This window comes from Cherax quadricarinatus, chromosome 66, assembly GCF_038502225.1.
Source record: "Cherax quadricarinatus isolate ZL_2023a chromosome 66, ASM3850222v1, whole genome shotgun sequence".
Taxonomy (NCBI): Eukaryota; Metazoa; Arthropoda; class Malacostraca; order Decapoda; family Parastacidae; genus Cherax; species Cherax quadricarinatus.
In genome coordinates, this window is record NC_091357.1 from 10,823,361 (window position 1) to 10,842,659 (window position 19,299).

The 19,299-nt window shown below is 40.0% G+C and overlaps 1 protein-coding gene across 4 annotated transcripts in view; it reads left to right on the forward strand.

Annotated features, from left to right (window-relative positions):
* The window catches only part of LOC128704174 (uncharacterized), a 119,158-nt gene that overhangs the window by 57,922 nt on the left and 41,937 nt on the right, over positions 1 to 19,299 (forward strand). The window contains exon 1 of one of the 4 annotated variants that reach the window (XM_070099062.1): positions 17,652 to 17,954. The exons of 1 other annotated variant lie outside the window; for it this stretch is intronic. In XM_070099062.1, the coding sequence (XP_069955163.1) occupies positions 17,701 to 17,954 (254 nt within the window). In that variant the 5' untranslated portion in view covers positions 17,652 to 17,700. Of the gene's footprint in view, positions 1 to 17,651; positions 17,955 to 19,299 lie in introns of those variants that run through there. 2 more of the 4 variants (XM_070099061.1, XM_070099063.1) reach the window with 2 other exon arrangements.

The following is a 19,299-nucleotide window of genomic DNA, read 5'->3' on the forward strand; positions in this document are numbered from 1 at the left end:
ATCGAGAAGTGTTTCTTAGTATATACACACGGAGAAGTTCATGCCTTTCGTTGCATATACAATGAAAATTTATTTTAATCCCTATTTTAGGTAAGAATGTGCTTTTGATGTTAATATATGGGCGAATTTCAGCGTTAATGACCACGTGCAATTGATGGACTTGAACCTCAACACACTTACACATGTAAATTTAACAAACATAAACCTAAATATGGCTTGTTTGGCGGAGGTGAAATCACAAGATAGTGATTTAGATTTTAAGGTGATGCCAACTTATACGAGAGTACACAAATAACCCGCACATAAAAGAGAGAAGCTTACGACGACGTTTCGGTCCGACTTGGACCATTGACAAAGTCACACTTTTATGTGCGGGTTATTTGTGTATCGTTCCAGTCACGGTATTGTGCCTTTTTGTTATTTATACGAGAGTATTTTGGGATGAGGTTAACGTTACAGGTTTTGACAGATCATACTCATAAGTGCTTCTTTGCTACGATTTACGATGAATCATACTCATGAGAGTTTTTGTTTTGGTATGGTTTTAGTATAATTTAAAACCGTAGGAAAAAACAACAGGTTTTGCGGTTATAGATTTTTGTACATCGTTGAATTTGCATTATTTTAAAAGTCTAGCCCTTATACGGTATATTAGCGCCTCCCTTCATTTGACAGCACACACAACTAAGTACATACAGTACAAGAGCACTTATTGTACAACCCTGAACGTAAAACCAAGGTTGACTTAGCAGAGGTTGTGTTTACCTTGCGGTGCGTGACACTCAAAGCCTGGCAACTGTTTCCACCAGCTGTGTGTGTTTACCTCGTGGCTGTGCCCTGTTAAACACACCTTCCAGCTTTGGTAAAGAAATAATTGGCAGAGAAAAATCTTTAATTCTCATAAGGTTGAACTTTATCAAGTCATGATAAAGCTCAGAATAAAGATTTATTCAGTAAACTGTCTCTGATATTCTTTTCGTCAACATTTGCCAGTCAAATCGCTGGTTCCGGCTACCGAGGTTGACATAAGACGAGCTCCACCTAAAGGTATTTCAGGTGACTGCCATCAAAGACCGCATGTCAGACAGTTTAAGTGCTAGCAGTCAGTATATGTGTCAGGTGTAATATAACTGGAAAATGTAAAACGTCCTCACCTGTCTTAACATCTCAAACATGGCGAACTAAAGTAGAATATTTAATTTTACGTTCCACCGCCATTATGTGAAATCAAATACAACCCCATGGTTTTCTCGACATCTTCCTCACAATGTTTAAAACATCCGTCTGTGGAGATATCCTTGGGGAAAGGGTCTTTACATATTTTTCATGTTTTGCAGACGCTAGGTTACCTTAAAACGTAGTATACCTGGAGAGGGTTTTGGGATACAGTTCATGGACCTGTTATGTTCCTCTGGGTATATAGAGTGAAGTCCTACTGCCTAGAGGATGGGCTTGGGTGTGCATAAAAAGCTATCATAAAAAGCTGCGGTCCTACCGCATCATCTTAGCTAGCATTCTACATCCGTACTATAGCTCCCTGTACCCATGTTGTGCCTTAAACATTGCCCAAACCCTTGAGTCTCTCTTGAAACTTTCTTTGGCGAGGTTTCAATTCAAGCAGTCTTTTTAAAGGTTCCATTAAGCTAATGTTGAATATGGATAAATATACTCGCTAAAGGCGCTTGTGAATTTAATGTCTACAAGAGTCCACTGTTTATAATTTTCACCCTACGGGTTTAGTCTTTCCCTTGATTATAATAAAAATATATAATTTTCAGATACAAACTGCTTGCACCTCCATTCTAAAGCCTTATCCGGAATTAAGGTTAATTTAGCTTAGTCATGTTTTAAATTAAGCAGCTTAGATGAAACAGAAGCAGTAGTCATCCCTGATGATAATGTTGGGAAGGTTGGCCCACCCAGCCAGGCCTTGTAGGAGGTTAAGTGTTGATTATAATGACTCAGCTCTACAGCCATGTATAAGCTTGCTTGCTCTTCCTGCCCATGCACCTCACTACACCTACCTTCAGTATGGGAGTCTACGTTTTCCCATGTTTCACTAATAGTTTGTTAGACTGAAATCTAGTGGACGCACCTCACCACTACACTTACATCAAGAATATTTTAATCCCTAAAATATATTGCACCATCGCCCAAAGATACAGGGAAACCCAAGGTAACCTTCCACTATCCACAGTGGCTGCCCTGGCATTTTTGAGGCCCGCATCCTCTCTTCTGTCAAGAGAACACCTCCCTTCCCCTGGTGCATAACCTGTGGCAATAAAACACACTAAAAACACACACTGCCTTTTAAAACATAGAGCATCTACTTCGTTTATTTATCTGAACTTCAAACAAGAAAAAGTTGTCTTTAAGCAAAAACTCCAAATAAATCTTAGCTAAATAGTAATGGAACACTCAATGGAGATTACAAAATATACTGCAAACTAAAATAAAGATTCCAAAAGATACTGCACACAAAATAGATGATTTTAAACACTGCACATAATGTATCTTAATGAAGGCATAGGATTGCCAGCTAGGAAATAACCGAATTTTAAATTTGGTTTGGAAGTTTCAGGTCTAGTAGTTTCCTATTAAAACCTGATTCTCCTATCTTCCTTGATGCAAAGTCATCGGTGATGTCATCATAGGAAACCTGCCCCGAAACCACATGGGTACTGCTGATGACAGCATGACTACCGAGGTGGCCTTGCGTCATAATGGACATCCAGTAAATTTGGACGAGTTTGAGCTTGAAAAAATCCTCCTCTCCAGTGTGCTCTCCCCCCTTGGCACTAGTTGGTATCCTAGTTGGTCGCCTATATCGTATTTGTCCAGGACTGCCATTGTTCCACCCACAAAGACAAGGTAACCAAAGGTACTACAACACCACCCACACAAACACTGGGGGTCGTACTTGAAATTATCAAAGTGCTACATTTGTCTTTTAAGGGACACACTCCTAAAAATATAAGAATGAATATTGCAGTAGGCTTGTTTGTCCCATGTTAGGCTAGTACAACTCACACTCAACCGGGCCGCGGGGACGTTGACCCCCGAAACCCTCTCCAGGTAAACATCCAACCTATTTTGATAGGTGCCCAACACTCTCGGCCCAACAACGCTACCAGAAAGTATGTTCCACTCCAAACCATACCACGGGTGGGGTTTGATCCCGCGGTCAGAGTCTCAAAACTCCAGACCGTCGCGTTAGCCACTGAACCAGCTAGCTGGTCCAGTGGCACCTAAAATGGAGGAATATAGCAAATAATGTTGTTGCAATGATAACACCAGGAGGCAGCTCTGACGAAAACTCACACACACACACACGAGCTTTTAAATCTCTGCACAAAATTCAATTTAAACCAGCAAATAATAGAGCCTACTAGACTGGAGAATACACTAGACCTCATCTTCACTAACAATGATGATCTGATACGAAATGTCACCATATCAAAAACAATATACTCAGATCACAACATAATCGAGGTTCAGACATGTATGCGCGGAGCCCCAGAAAGACATAATGAGATTAGTCATGAGGGAGCCTTCACCAAATTCAACTTCAATAACAAGAACATAAAGTGGGACCAAGCAAACCAAGTCCTAACCGATATAAGCTGGGAAGATAGACTAAGCAACACAGACCCCAACTTATGCCTAGAACAGATTAACTCGGTGGCACTCGATGTATGCTCAAGGCTTATTCCTTTAAGAAAAAGGAGGAGTAGATGTAAAATAGAAAGAGACAGGCATTCCCTTTACAGGCGACGAAAAAGAATAACAGAGCGGCTAAAAGAGGTCAATATATCTGAAAGGCGTAGGGAGTCACTGGTCAGAGAAATAGCAAACATCGAACTTAAGCTAAAGGAATCTTATAGGAGTCAGGAATCGCGGGAAGAACTAAAAGCTATAAATGAAATCGAAAAAAAAACTTTCTTTTCCTATGCCAAATCAAAGTCGAGAACAACGTCCAGTATTGGGCCCCTACTTAAACAAGATGGGTCCTACACAGATGACAGCAAGGAAATGAGTAAGCTACTCAAGTCCCAATATGACTCAGTTTTTAGCAAGCCGCTAACCAGACTGAGAGTCGAAGATCAAAATGATTTTTTTATGAGAGAGCCACAGAATTTGGTTAACACAAGCCTATCTGATGTTATCCTGACGCCAAATGACTTCGAACAGGCGATAAATGACATGCCCATGCACTCTGCCCCAGGGCCAGACTCATGGAACTCCGTGTTCATCAAGAACTGCAAGAAGCCCCTATCACGAGCCTTTACCATTCTATGGAGAGGGAGCATGGATGCAGAATACGTACTCAAATGATTTACCTCTTTCATCATTAATTTTTTTTTGTGTGTAAGTTATTTAAGTTTCGCTAAGAAAACACAGGCTGCAGAACAAGCTTTTATTATTACAAGGTTGCACGATGTGTAGAACCTAAGTCAATATATGGTCGGCATTACGTTATTTGGATCCTTTTGAACATCTATACACTCTTACCTGGGCTCTATGTATTCCTGAAGAGTAGAACTGCCCAGAAGCCAAAAATCAAGGCCAGGAAGGGAAAGTTGATCTTATTATTGGCAGTGTAAACTTTGTTTTCAAGGGAGTGTTTACGCTAAGCTCTTGTATGGTATGTTTCTGGTCGTGTTTACGCCACACCTCAATGTCTTGTGTATATATATAGTATTGCTTTGGAGGGTTTGGGAGAGGGAACTTAAGTTAGTGGGAGGATATGACAAGTACTTGATATATATGTATTTATAGTCAGTATTTAGAGAAGCTGCTCGGAGGAGTTGATTGATAATTTATAGTTTACAGTGTACAGTATGAAGTGGTTTTTACAATGGCGATTTATTAGACAAATTGTTGAAAAACCAGCCTAACCTAAGAGAGCCTAACCTGACCAAGCCAAAAGAAAACCTTACCCAATAAGTAAAAATTATACATCAACACCCGCATTACTGATGCAGGAATAGTTCCATGATGTTAAAACCACTCATTTTGTTCACTAGTTTACAAATTATGTCGTATAAAGTAAATTAGCATGACTTCACTCGATAAACATTAGTCTGGTTTACCTCGTTTATGACTTGAGAATATATTTAGAACGTCTGGATTGAATACTATCCGCTGATTGGATATGGAGCGCAATTTACCACATAAAATCTTCCTCGTAAAATATTTTGTGGCTAATATCTCGCAAAATAACAATTTCCCCATTAAATTATTATTTTTTTGCCCGCGTTTGGATACTCTGCTTGTATGATAAAAAAATGTAATGGTGGAGCTCCTTCAGTCAGTTTTGCTACATATATTGTTCATACATATGTTTATACATACAACTGGTATACCAGTGGCATACATAACAGTGGTATACACTGAGCCAGCCAGCTATCACTCCCCATGCCCAGACTTCCCTGTTTACTCAGTATTTCCTCCGCCCTACTACGTTTGAGTTGGAGGTGAATCATTTTCCTGCTAGGTGCCAGCCCATGCACACCCACATGCGCCGACACCCAATCACACCCACAACCCATGCCCACATCCATGTTATCAGAGCCATGTGATCAAGTCTCACCGCTGGGGGGTTGTCGCCTCCTCCAGCATATCTCCAGAGTGTTCACTATCTTCCTGACCCGGTCCGTCTCCCCAACCCCATCACAGACCTCCTACTTCTTTATTTGTTTAACCTTCTTATACTTCAATCAGTTGTTACTACGATCCTGTCATATATATATATATATATATATATATATATATATATATATATATATATATATATATATATATATATATATATATATATATAATATATATAAATTATATTTATATTATATATATATATATATATATATATATATATAATATATATGGGAGATGGGAAGTACAGTGCCTGCACTCTGAAGGAGGGGTGTTAATGTTGCAGTTTAAAAACTGTAGTGTAAAGCACCCTTCTGGCAAGACAGTGATGGAGTGAATGATGGTGAAAGTTTTTCTTTTTCGGGCCACCCTGCCTTGGTGGGAATCGGCCGGTGTGATAATAAAAAAAAATAAATATATATATATATATATATATATATATATATATATATATATATATATATATATATATATATATATATGTATATATTAATGGGTATGTATCTATATATATATATATATATATATATATATATATATATATATATATATATATATATATATATATATATATATATATATAATGAGAATTGTATATTTCTTCGTGTATATACACTCCTATTGTATAAACACGAAGGTGTGTGTGTGTGTGTGTATATATATATGTCGTGCCGAATAGGTAAAACATGCAATTTTGGCTTAAATATCAACGAATAAGGCAAGCGAAAATTTGTGTGCAATAATATCGCAAAAAAATCATTCTGAACCTAACGAAAAAAATATATTTCATTGTTTATTATTAAATTATTGTAAGCTTATCTAAACCATATTTAGTAGGATTAGGCAAGTTTTCTAAGGTTCTTTTGGTACAAAATTATTAATTTTTACATTAGTATATATATGTAAAGGGGGTAAAGGAGGATTTGTTGGCGAGGGGCTTGGATTTCCAGCAAGAGTGCGCGAGCGTGTTACACAGGAGTGTATGGAGACGAATGGTTTTTGGGACCTGGCGAGCTGTTGGAGTGTGAGCAGGGTAATATTTTGTGAAGGGATTCAGGGAAATCGGTCAGCTGGATCTGAGTCCTGTAAATGGGAAGTACAATGCCTACACTTTAAAGGAGCGGTTTTGGGATATTGGCAGTTTGGAGTAACTATCTAAACTGTCGTATCTGGGCGCCTGTGCAAAGACAGTGTTTATGTATGAGTGATGGTGAAAGTGTTGACTGATAGTGATTTTTTTTCCTTTCTTTTTGGGGTTTTCTTTCTTTTGGGTCACCCAGTCTCGGTGGGAGACGGCCGACGTGTTAAAGAAATGGGAAAAAATGTATCTTTAAACGTATAAGAGAAAATTTTAGAAAGGACTTAATTTTAAACGAGTTCTTGGTAATTGACCAGTTTTACCTATTCGACACGACATACATACATCATATATATATATATATATATATATATATATATATATATATATATATATATATATATATATATATATATATATATATATGTAAAGCAACCACTGTGAAAGAATAGAGAAATTCCAAGCGCTTTCGTGACTACTCACATTATTAAGGAACAATTTATATATAATATATATATATATATATATATATATATATATATATATATATATATATATATATATATATATATATATATATATATATATCCCACTGTAGATATACTGAGGTATATATCATATATATGTAATAAAATATACCTATTGGTAAAAAAAAGAATGAAAAGATGGGGTGGTAGAAGTGGAATATTCAAATGGTTTCGGAATAAAAAGGCTTCAAACCTTTTTATCCACTTCTCCGTATATATATACACAATTTTATACGAGACACTGGGTTTATTTTGGCTTGTGCGGTTCTCAATTTGTTTTTTTATGGAAGATTTTATGCGATAATTTGTGTCTCATTCGATTGGCTTCTACCGTTCAATATTGTTAACTTGATAATACAAACTCTGAGTGGCTTCAAACTTAATGAGTGTGTGTTTTCGGATACTGGTTTGCCTAAAATGACAAGTGAATTCCTCTTAAGTTTGGCTTCAAAGCTAGTGTTTTTAGTGGAAAGTTTTCATGAGTTTTGGACTATGAATAACCTAATCTGCCATTTTTAGTGAATAAATTGGGATATTAGTGTCCATGTGATAACTTGTGAATGCCTCTTGATTTGATTCGATTCGATTCAAAACTTCATCACTAATATTTAAGTGCATTACAAACTTATTCCTCACTTTACACTATTGCTATTGGATTCATTAATGTACAAGGGGGGTTGGAGTTAAGTAATATGGGGATACCTTTCTGAGATCACGCAACGACAGAAATTCATCTACTTTGAGAGTTCTACACAAGACGAAACCTTGTCCCAATAATAACTTGTTCTGCAGCGTGTGTATCTGCTATTGGCAGCAAGCCATTCGGAGCCATGAACTACGTATCTCCACTTTGAAAATTTCGTTTACAGCCTGTGTTATAAATATAAAGCTTTTGACTAAGTGCCTCCGTGCGATGTTTACTAACGTGGTTCAGCAGCACTCATCTGGTTTATTCTCGTCTCGCTGTGTCTGTTTTATCACGTGTTGCATCTCATGTGTTTGAGCTCGCGTCTCCCACATTTAGGTAGAAAGATAACAATAAACAGGTGTTTCTCATTACTAAGACCTGTAGGAGCTGAGCAGTGTGCGGCCAGAAACAAGTGTGCATGCGCTTGCCAATACCTCCCCCCCCCACGCACTTAAAAAAAGAAGTGCGCTGAGGTGCCAGAAATAGATATATGCCTGTGTGAAAAAAAAGACTGAACGACATTTTGAGAATGACTTCGCAGCAAAAGGCAAATCTGAACTATAACTGCCATACAGTCACATCAAAAGACCAGGTAATAAATTTCGAACAGGAGAGCTCGCGAGGAATGACAAATAAGTCTGCGAAGAGCTAAATAAACAATTTAAGTTGGTCTCCTTGGAAACTGGGACAACCACAGTCAAAAGGAAAGGATTCGCCACTGGCTACTAGTCAATATAGGAGTACGTACGTACACACGACTGGAGTTCGAAACATCGGAAGGTTTGTGAATAAAACATAAGTATGAAGTGGACAACATTTCCGTCTAAGTGGAGCTTTAAAGTCTTAAATGTGTGCTTACTGGAGCGGAGGAGAGATACTTGATAATATATACCAGGAAGGTGCTTGAGAGCCTTGTTCCACTTCCATACCATGCTGGAGCAAGAGATTTGGAAGTGCAAGATAAACCCAGTGAAAAGCAGTGATGCAGTGAGCACAATAAGGGAACACTATCAACATTCATGGTCCCAGATTATTCATCTTAACAGAAAATATCAGAAACACTGCTGGGACAAGTTTATTAGTCACCAGTATCTCTTCACCAGGTGCCAGACCAACCAGGCTGTGATGGATATGTGGAGCTGCGGGTCACCAACCGCAACAGCCTGGTTAACCAGACGAGCCTAGCTCCGGGAGTAGGAAAAGCTCTCAGAACTCATCAAAGGCTTGTCACCGTAAGTCTGGAGAGGAAGCAGAAACAGCGCGTGTTCCGCCAGCTGAAATCAACACGTCAGTCAGTGGATACTGGATAACTGACAGATATGTGGAAGAAATTGAAAATATAACGGGAAATTTATTAAACTTTTATATACAAATATAAATAAAAAAAATTATTAAAGACTAAAACTAAGAAACGTTAAATATGAGAAGAAACCTGACATTGTGTATCTAACTGAAAATAAAAATCGCACGAAAAGAATGGAGATCAGGCTACGTAAATTAAAATACCAATAAAGTGAACATTCCAGGTTCTAGAGATCCGGAGCAAAGATAAAAAACTTACAATTGTAAACAATCAACCATTTAACATCACATAAGAGACAGGAGACTGTAACAGTATAAAGTGGGAACTGCATGACATCCTAAAAAGTTACTATGAAAGAACATTAAACACTATGAAAAGGAATTTCACCTATGAAGGAATAGATTGGTTAGCTTACAGGCCGGTACAGCTAACAACTGATCCATCAAGTGACTTTATTATGCTATATGTGTCCCTCAAGAACATTGTATTTATGTTCCCAGTTTCTAAATAAAGACTGGCTGACTTATTTACTAACACCACTGAAGCCACACGAGCGAGAGGAGACAACACACCGTCAACGCTGCGCCTTCTGGGAAGATTTAACTAGCATGGAGGTAAAGAGAGGAAAGCTTGACTGAATATTTAGACACATTTATACATCGTTCCAATGAAGGCTTGTTCTGTAACCTGCTTTTTCTTTACTACAATGGGCAGTACGATCTTATGAAAAAAATAGTTTTCCTGGCACAGGGGGAGAACTGTGGAGAAGCTTTACACTGCTAACATTGTTTTAAGTGCAATAAAATAGTTTAAATGTAACGTGAATCTTGATGTGCGAAATTGCCTCCTGCTGACGGCTTGGTGCTCAATATAACGTGGGTGACAGTATCATTTTTTGCAGTAAAGTTGACATAACGTTCAATATTGGTTGACACATGACACCAGCGTAATGGGTGTGGTCAGCGAACATTGCCATCACCCCAACTCACACACACACACACACACACACACACACACACACACACATTCTCTCTCATCCCTGCTGGTATCTGCGACCATTAATCATGCAAGAGGCCATTAAAAATATTAATATTTTTTTATTATATTTGAGAGAAAGGTATGCACCATCCTTTAAAAGGTTGAGTACTATCCTACAATAGGCTGCATAGTAGATGAACTAATAGTTGACAAATTAGTAACAAAAAAGCTAATGCCATTTTAAAAGTTCCTTTATAGAGGCAAAGTGCCCACCAGCTCGAACCCGCAAGATCTTACAAGTCTGGCTCTTACACATTGCAATATAGATTACGCCCGACCTTCGTGGCATTTCACCCTAACAAAAAAAAAAAAAAAAAAGTGAAACGTGCAAAATATGATGGTGAGATTCATTCTTGACCTGTGTTCAAGAGAACATGCAAGCCAGGACGAACTGCAGAAACTGCATATGCTAAAGGTGGAAGACAGAATGAAGCAGTTGAAACTAAACTTTGTATATAAAACTGTTGACAACCATTGTCCAGAATATCATGCTTCAGTTTTTTTTTTAAAGTTGGGAACCTAAACCAGCATTGTACTTAGGGAACATTGATGTATATAAACCTTAATATGTAATACAATGACCCCAGCGGAAATAAGTAAGAGCGTCTGACTTTATTGGGTTATCCCAGCTTGAGGTTCCTAAACCTGTATTCCCTGGAACGCAGGCGGGAGAGATACATGATTATATACACCTGGAAAATCCTAGAGGGACTAGTACCGAACTTGCACACGAAAATCACTCACTACGAAAGCAAAAGACTTGGCAGACGATGCAACATCCCCCCAATGAAAAGCAGGGGTGTCACTAGCACGTTAAGAGACCATACAATAAGTGTCAGGGGCCCGAGACTGTTCAACTGCCTCCCAGCATACATAAGGGGGATTACCAACAGACCCCTGGCAGTCTTCAAGCTGGCACTGGACAAGCACCTAAAGTCGGTACCTGACCAGCCGGGCTGTGGCTCGTACGTTGGTTTGCGTGCAGCCAGCAGTAACAGCCTGGTTGATCAGGCTCTGATCCACCAGGAGGCCTGGTCACAGACCGGGCCGCGGGGGCGTTGACCCCCGGAACTCTCTCCAGGTAAACTCCAGGTATGTATTGAACCTAAAAATCTTTATCATAGTCTAGCGCACTCACTTGGTCTCAGTGTATATATGCTCAAAGTTTACTTTAATTCTTGTTTTAGGAGTTAGAGTATTCTTGACCGGTTACATGCAGCCTTATGATCCTCGTGTAGTCGCTAGGCTTTAAACCCCATTAACTAACGAAATATCACTTAGTCTGCGAGGTCACTTGATCTCGTGGCGGCAGTGTATCGGTGTTGTCCTGGCGGGTGTTGGGCAACTCGCTCCTCATTTGTCTCAAACTGATAATGAACGGCAAATATTGACAGTGTTGAATATGGCTTCATGAGACCCCACGCTGCCTACTCCTTCCATCCTTAATAAGTAGTTATGGCTATCCACCCTTTCCCCTCTTAATTAGTTTCACAGCTTCGTGGTTATCCCTCCTCCGTAGTCTCTCTCCCATGTACATATTCTTTGAACAAGACCTTAGGATAATTTTACTTTATCCCTTCTCCGCGGAGGGTTAATATCCTAGTTAAATAACTTCATTTTGCACCTATACTCTTCCCGTGGGAGGTAGTTCAAATATTAAAGAACAGAGATCGTGTCACTGAAAGAAATGTTCGAACTGCTGTTAATATGTTCGAGGAAACCCATCCGAACCCTTGCACAGAAGCCCTCCTAATTTTCTTTAGCACTGGTGACCACTCCTCTAAATGGATCATAAAAACTGGAACTGACCTCCAAATGAATCAGATACACGATGTATGTAAAGTAAGACAACAGAGACGCTTCCTGACACGGTGAAACTACCACTTTCCAAACCAATATTCCTCATTTTGCCCCAAAGAACCTTATTAAATTACAACCAACCAAATCTTCGCCTTAAAGCCAAGAATTGTCTTACCCAGTGAGGCTTATTTCGGTCAAGGTCTTTAGGTACTCCCCAGGATGCGGCCAACAAGTCAATAAAACGTAGGTATCTGTTTACTGCCAGGTAACAGAGGAAGCAAGTACAAGACTTGTCTCGCCTCGCCTTCTCAATACCGCGGTGACTCCGTGCTCCTGGCTTGCAGTAATCACACGAGGTTTGGTCAATTATGATGAAGATCAAGTGCGACCTGTAGCGACTTTTCGCAACATGAATTTTCCGTAGTAGCCCATAGATGCCAGCAGTGACCTATTGGGACCTAGGTAGACCGAAGGTCAAACAAACCGTGTGGTGCCATTCCCCGGAGTCGGGTAATGGCACTAACGAGGTATGGCGGCACTAGCCACCTCACTCGGCGATCAATTTCCCAGCAATTCAGCCTTAATTGGCTATGATGCAGGCGTTGGGCGGCGTGGCCCGGTCGGTGTCGGGTAGATCAGGGTCATATTTGGAGTCCAGGTCAAGTTTGTTTAATTTGAATGAACCCGAGCAGGTTTGCAAGAGCGAGGTCAGGTTATGTCAAGGACATAAGATGGAAGTAACAATGTTTGGAGGTAGAACCTGGTCAGAATTTTTAGGTTTTGCTACCGAAGCAGCTAGGACGGTAGCGCCAGAGCATATACACACACAAAAGGTCTAGGTCTCTAGAAACTAGGCCCCAAAAGAGTTTACAAGAGCACATCTGGATTTATATCTGCTTAATATGCATCTTATTTTCATTATTAAGATATCTTTACATATCACATAGGTTATAATGTCTATCTCTATATTCCTCAATAAATGGACACTTAAGCATATAGTGCTCAAGACAGTGACCATGGGGCTGGCCACACTGCATTTGGTTTGATCATCATCTGAATGTCTGCCAAATTACCAGAAGTACTCGTTACCAAGCCTAAGACTGGCTACTACATCAGTCAGTCTGTTAGGTAAAGGGACAAGTGCCAACTAATGCGACAATAAAATGTCGCGTTAGTTGGATACCGACATACTATCTGTCTGTTACACTAAGTTGCTCCACCAACGTGCTTATACACGTTCGTGTTATTATAGTGGGTTAAATATCTGCTCAGGTTTCTGCATTCTTATAACATTCAGTTTCATTATTTCCTTCTCTCCTAATTTATTCCTAATGCTAGACACAGACACACCAAAATTAAAGTCTACATTTTTCTTCAGGGTACTTTTTTGGTTAACCTATCAACTTTATCATGGAGTAATCCACTGCGTAATAAAATCCATAACAAGTGTATATTAATTCCCTTTCCCGGATTTTTTAGTATCTATATCTGGCTTCTCTAATGAACATGTTATTAGTCATTATGAGAGCCGAGCCTTCAGTAATGACAGAATCAGTATTAATTATAGAGCTAAACTCAGTGTCATAAGTTAACTTTAGCGCCATCAGGCTGGCAAACTTTTAATAGTGCTCATTACTGACGTAATGTGTACACTGTGCACACTAGTGGCTTAAAGGCAGAGCTTTCACAACCTAAAGAACCTGGCTTCGTTTCCCAGTTAGAATGAAACGTTTGGGCAAGTCTCCCCAAGGACCCCAATGGAAATAAGTCACTGACTTTTTTGGGTTATCCTAGGTTCTTTACACATATGCTATGTATGATAATCTATGTAACCGTATTTGTGTTAACCTGAATAAACTTACTTACCTGCTACCCCTGTTCACTAGGTACCTAGGAATTAGTTGACTTTAGCGAGTCGCATTTTATGGGGATAAAATGAAAATAAATAACACTGGTTTTGTTGAGTTATCTTCAGTTGAAAAACATATTTTATACGAGACAATATGACGCATCACTTCTCTTGTAGAATGCTTTGTTGACACACTTTAACGATGTTTGTGCAGCTGTTGTGCTGCTCACGTCCTTTGTGCGTGTTATGTAAAACAAATACGTGCTACTTAAACTGGCTAGTTAATAAGTGGGTAGGCCCAGGAACTTGAGCTCGAACCCATAAGCACAGGTGTGCCGAAACACTTTTACCAGTATTTTCAAAATGCATGTCAGCAAAACAGGCCTATAGTTCCGAGGGTCTTTCCTGTTACCTTTTTAAACACCAGGATCAGCAGAGTGCCATTTAATATCAGAGTACCAGTTTACCTTCTCGCATGAAGGCAGACACAGGTTGCAGAAAAGGCTTTTATAGAGGCCACGTTTTGTCCTGTGTAGTTTTATGGAGTCACGTAGAGCTCTGTGTAGTTTTATGGAGTCACGCACAGCTCTCGATAGGGTTTTATGGAGTCACACACAGCTTTGGAATTTCATGGAGTCATACAAAGCTTTGTTTGGTGTTTTGTGGAGTCATACAGAGCTCTGTTTAGAGTTTTGCGGAGTCATACAGAGGTAACAGTTAATACACATATGTACTAGAAAGGATGACTTGATAGAAGCTATACACAGAGCGAAATGTTGCAACAAAAAACTTATGGAACAATTTATGTCCGTCTTCATAACTGACGATAATACGTCATTTCACTTACCATACTTTCCCGTAGTAACCCCCCCCCCCCGCACCCCCACCACCAAAAGGCGGCGCTGTATCATCTGGTCCTGCTGTTTTCTTGTCATCCAGTAGTGACTCTTTTACGTCCTCAGTAAATATTGCAATAGTTTCCCTTTCAGTTAGATATTTAGGACTGACAAGCGTAAAAAAAAACACTAGGAAAAGCATTAGACGAAAGGTGATACAACGCTCGGAAAGCAGAAACCTTCTAGATGGCAGACAGCATAGGTTTTTTTATCGGCAAATTTCTGTATATCAGATTTATTTAGCTACTGGTAGATGGATCTATAATTTCCTCACAAACAGAACACAAAGAGTAGTAGTCAACAGAGTAAAGTCCGACGCGGCTACGGTGAAAAGCTCTGTTCCACAAGGCACAGTACTCGCTCCCATCTTGTTTCTCATCCTCATAACTGACATAGACAAGGATGTCAGCCACAGCACCGTGTCTTCCTTTGCAGATGACACCCGAATCTGCATGACAATGTCTTCCATTGCAGACACTTCAAGGCTCCAGGCGGACATCAACCAAATCTTTCAATGGGCTGCAGAAAACAATATGAAGTTCAACGATGAGAAATTTCAATTACTCCGATATGGTAAACACGAGGAAATTAAAACTTCATCAGAGTACAAAACAAATTCCGGCCACAAAATAGAGCGAAAAACCAACGTCAAAGACCTGGGAGTGATCATGTCGGAGGATCTCACCTTCAAGGACCATAACATTGTATCAATCGCATCTGCTAGAGAAATGATAGGATGGATAATGAGAACCTTCAAAACTAGGGATGCCAAGCCCATGATGACACTCTTCAGTTCGCTTGTTCTATCTAGGCTGGAATATTGCTGCACACTAACAGCACCTTTCAAGGCAGGTGAAATTGCTGACCTAGAAAATGTACAGAGAACCTTCACGGCGAGAATAACGGAGATAAAACACCTCAATTACTGGGAGCACTTGAAGTTCCTGAACCTGTATTCCCTGGAACGCAGGCGGGAGAGATATATGATTATATACACCTGGACAATCCTAGAGGGACTAGTACCGAACTTGCACACGAAAATCACTCACAACGAAAGCAAAAGACTTGGCAGACGATGCAGCATCCCCCCAATGAAAAGCAGGGGTGTCACTAGCACGTTAAGAGACAATACAATAAGTGTCAGGGGCCCGAGACTGTTCAACTGCCTCTCAGCATACATAAGGGGGATTACCAATAGACCCCTGGCAGTCTTCAAGCTGGCACTGGACAAGCACCTAAAGTCGGTACCTGACCAGCCGGGCTGTGGCTCGTACGTTGGATTGTGTGCAGCCAGCAGTAACAGCCTGGTTGATCAGGCTCTGATTCACCAGGAGGCCTGGTCACAGACCGGGCCGCGGGGACGTTGACCCCTGGAACTCTCTCCAGGTAAACTCCAGGTGTTCGACGAAGGCTCCTTGAATTTGGTAGAACTGCCAGAAAGCCGGTAAAGAAACAATTACTGACTGCTGCTATGAGGAAAAAACGGCTGGGGTGGGCACTCGATCATAAGGGATGGACGACACATGAATGGAGGAAAGTTATATTTCAGATGAGGAGCACTTTGAATTACATGGGTACGGATCAGTGATAGTACGACGAAGCAAAGGCGAACCTGTTCGGAATGGACACAGTCAACAAACGCCAAAACACACACCCAAGATGTTTTGGGGTAGTTTTACTGCTAAAGGCCCTGTATGGCTTGTTATTGTTGAACAGTGACAAATACAAGGCAATCCTGGCAACTCATTTGCATCCCATTATGAGTAGACTTTCCTGATGGAAAAGGCATTCTCCAGCTGGATCTTGCTCCATGCCACACTTCCAGAAAACTTCTGACGTTCTTCAAAGAGGGTGGGCTAAGAGTTCTAAATTTGCCTGGAAATTCTCCTGACCTCAACCTAACTAAGAATCTGTGGGCAATAACCAAATGCAGGATTGCAAAACAGGATTATTCAACTGTGAAGCTAATTGATGTTATTAGGACCTGGTACCACGACGAATTTGCTAAAATGTGTTCAACATTGGTCAATTCTATGCCAGAGAGTGTAGTCATGCTTATAAACTAATGGTTAGTCATATCTCTTATTAAATCAATTATGTGAAATCACTGCCGTGTATTTTTCAAATAAACATTAATTTTTCCAAATAAATGTCCCAATTACTATGCACACTAATGTACGAGGCGACACAACTGAGCTACAACATACCACAACTAAGCTACGAGGTTCCACAAATGGTTTACGAGGTACCAGAACGGTAGAAGAATAACTGTTATCAGACCTCCCTTCACTGGGGTGGGAACGTTGGTGTCCCGTAGCTCGATCGCTAGCGCAAACTCACACACAGGTCCGGGGTTCGAATCTCCTCCGGTACGGCTGGAAAACATTAGGGACGTGTTTCCATAAGACACCTGCTGTCCCTGTTCACCCATCAGTTTAAAATGGGTAGCTGGGTGTTAGTCGACTCGTGTGGGTTGCATCCTGGGACAAAATTGACCTAATTTGACCGAAATACTCAGCTTTCTATATAGTAGTATGTCCCTGATGTCAGCTAGGCCTGTATACCATGTACGTATAGTAAATAAAGTTCTTATTACTATTATAAAGGAAAAAAAAAGTTTTGGGGACCACTCTCCCGGGCAAGGCTCCTCGGGTTAAAAGCATATCGTAAATGTATAAAAAAAACTGTAATGTTAAAATCTCGCTAGAAATCGGGAATGATGTCATAGGCACTCATTACATCAAATAAAACATATAGCTGGGCAAGCGCAGGTAAGGCCGGGTGTGCGCGGCGCAGTGTTCTGCCCACACACTGAGGCATAGCCTCCAGGAAGCACAGTTCAAACGACAGTGAACATACAGTGGGCATGGTGTGCTGCTGCCCAAGATATCTCGCTTCACGTCCCCTCGACAATACAATATACATATGGCCTTTGACTCGTCCCTTGATCATTCCAACTGAAGAACCCGTGGGATATGATACAATGATACTGCCTCCAAGAATATTTATAATGGGGTTTATCAAATTCTTTCACCTTGCTGTGAAATTATCAAACATGTATATGTTTGTGCATGCGGACCATCCATCAAGTCACACAAAGAAAGAAACAGGAAACGGAAGGTACGTAGACCGTTAATACAGAAAGAGATCACTTGGTAATGTATCTTTTCAAGTGGTGACTCAGCCACTGAGCAAGGAGGAACTTTGTTTCAAGATATTTTACCCTCAACAGGTTCTTATCAGTACATAATAAAGCACCAACATGGGTGATAAAACCCCTATTGTGGGTGAAGTGTAGTAAAACAAAGTTATCTTTAAAGTATCTTTGAGGTACCACTTCTTTTATGCTATTGTCTATCTTGTTTACCAACGTTGTGCATTGTCATCTTACAGTGTGAAGACAATCTTGCTGTCATTCATGGTAGCTTCTGCCAATATGAACAAAGACAAGATTGCAATAGCAAGCCTAAATTAATTTGCACAATGTTAGGCTTTAAAACGAGCTTTTCAAGTCGCGAGTTGGAATTGCTGTGTTTGTGTATTTGTCCACATGTTTGTTTCTTTGCCTACATTATTGTGTGTTTGTCCTTTCTTTTCTTGCTAAATCTTTGTTCATGTGGTTTGATTAGAAATGCATTTTTTTTACGTAGCCTAACCAGATATAAATATCAAAGGCTGCTGACGATAGTGAAGAGAAGAAACTGCAAAACAAGCTTCACTTGGGTCAACGTTTCGATCTGCCTTTGATAAAGATCGAAACGTTGTTCAGATAGAAGTTTGTTCTGCAAAAGGGGTTTTACTTGACTAACTCATAGGCCTCCAAAGGACCCAATGGAAATAAGTCACTGACTTTTTTGGATTATCCTAGGTTCTCTACGCATATGCTGATATGTATGATAATCTATGTAACTGTATTTGTGTATACCTGAATAAACTTACTTATTCTTCATCGCAATGTTGCGAATCACGCAACTAGTTACTTTTCCTGTGAAAAAATTGTCGCTTTGCGGAGTGGACACTGCGTTCTACTTAGCTTTATGAAAAAATAAAAACACGTTGTGCAGCACGCTATTATTGGTACGTTTCGCTCAAGAGCTTCATCAGGTCATGATTAAACTACGATACACAGCGAAACGTTGTTACAATTAAGTCCTACACAGAGCGAGTCATGTCACAATAAAACCTGGGTAGTATTTAGTTGACGGGCTCCACCGAGTTTTGCGAAAATTTATAACTAAAAGTATTCAATATTTATTGGTTTGTGCATTAGAGGTATGTTTAATTTGTGTAAATTGGAAAAAAAATGCTGTTTTTTTTCTAATATATTTTGACTAGAATAACGTTTAAAAAAAGGGGGGGGGGCTCATTTTTAACTAGAGGTGTCCCGTAGCTCGATCGCTAGCGCACTCAGCTCACACACTGAGGTCCGGAGATGAGTCCCCGGTACGGCTGGAAAACATTAGAA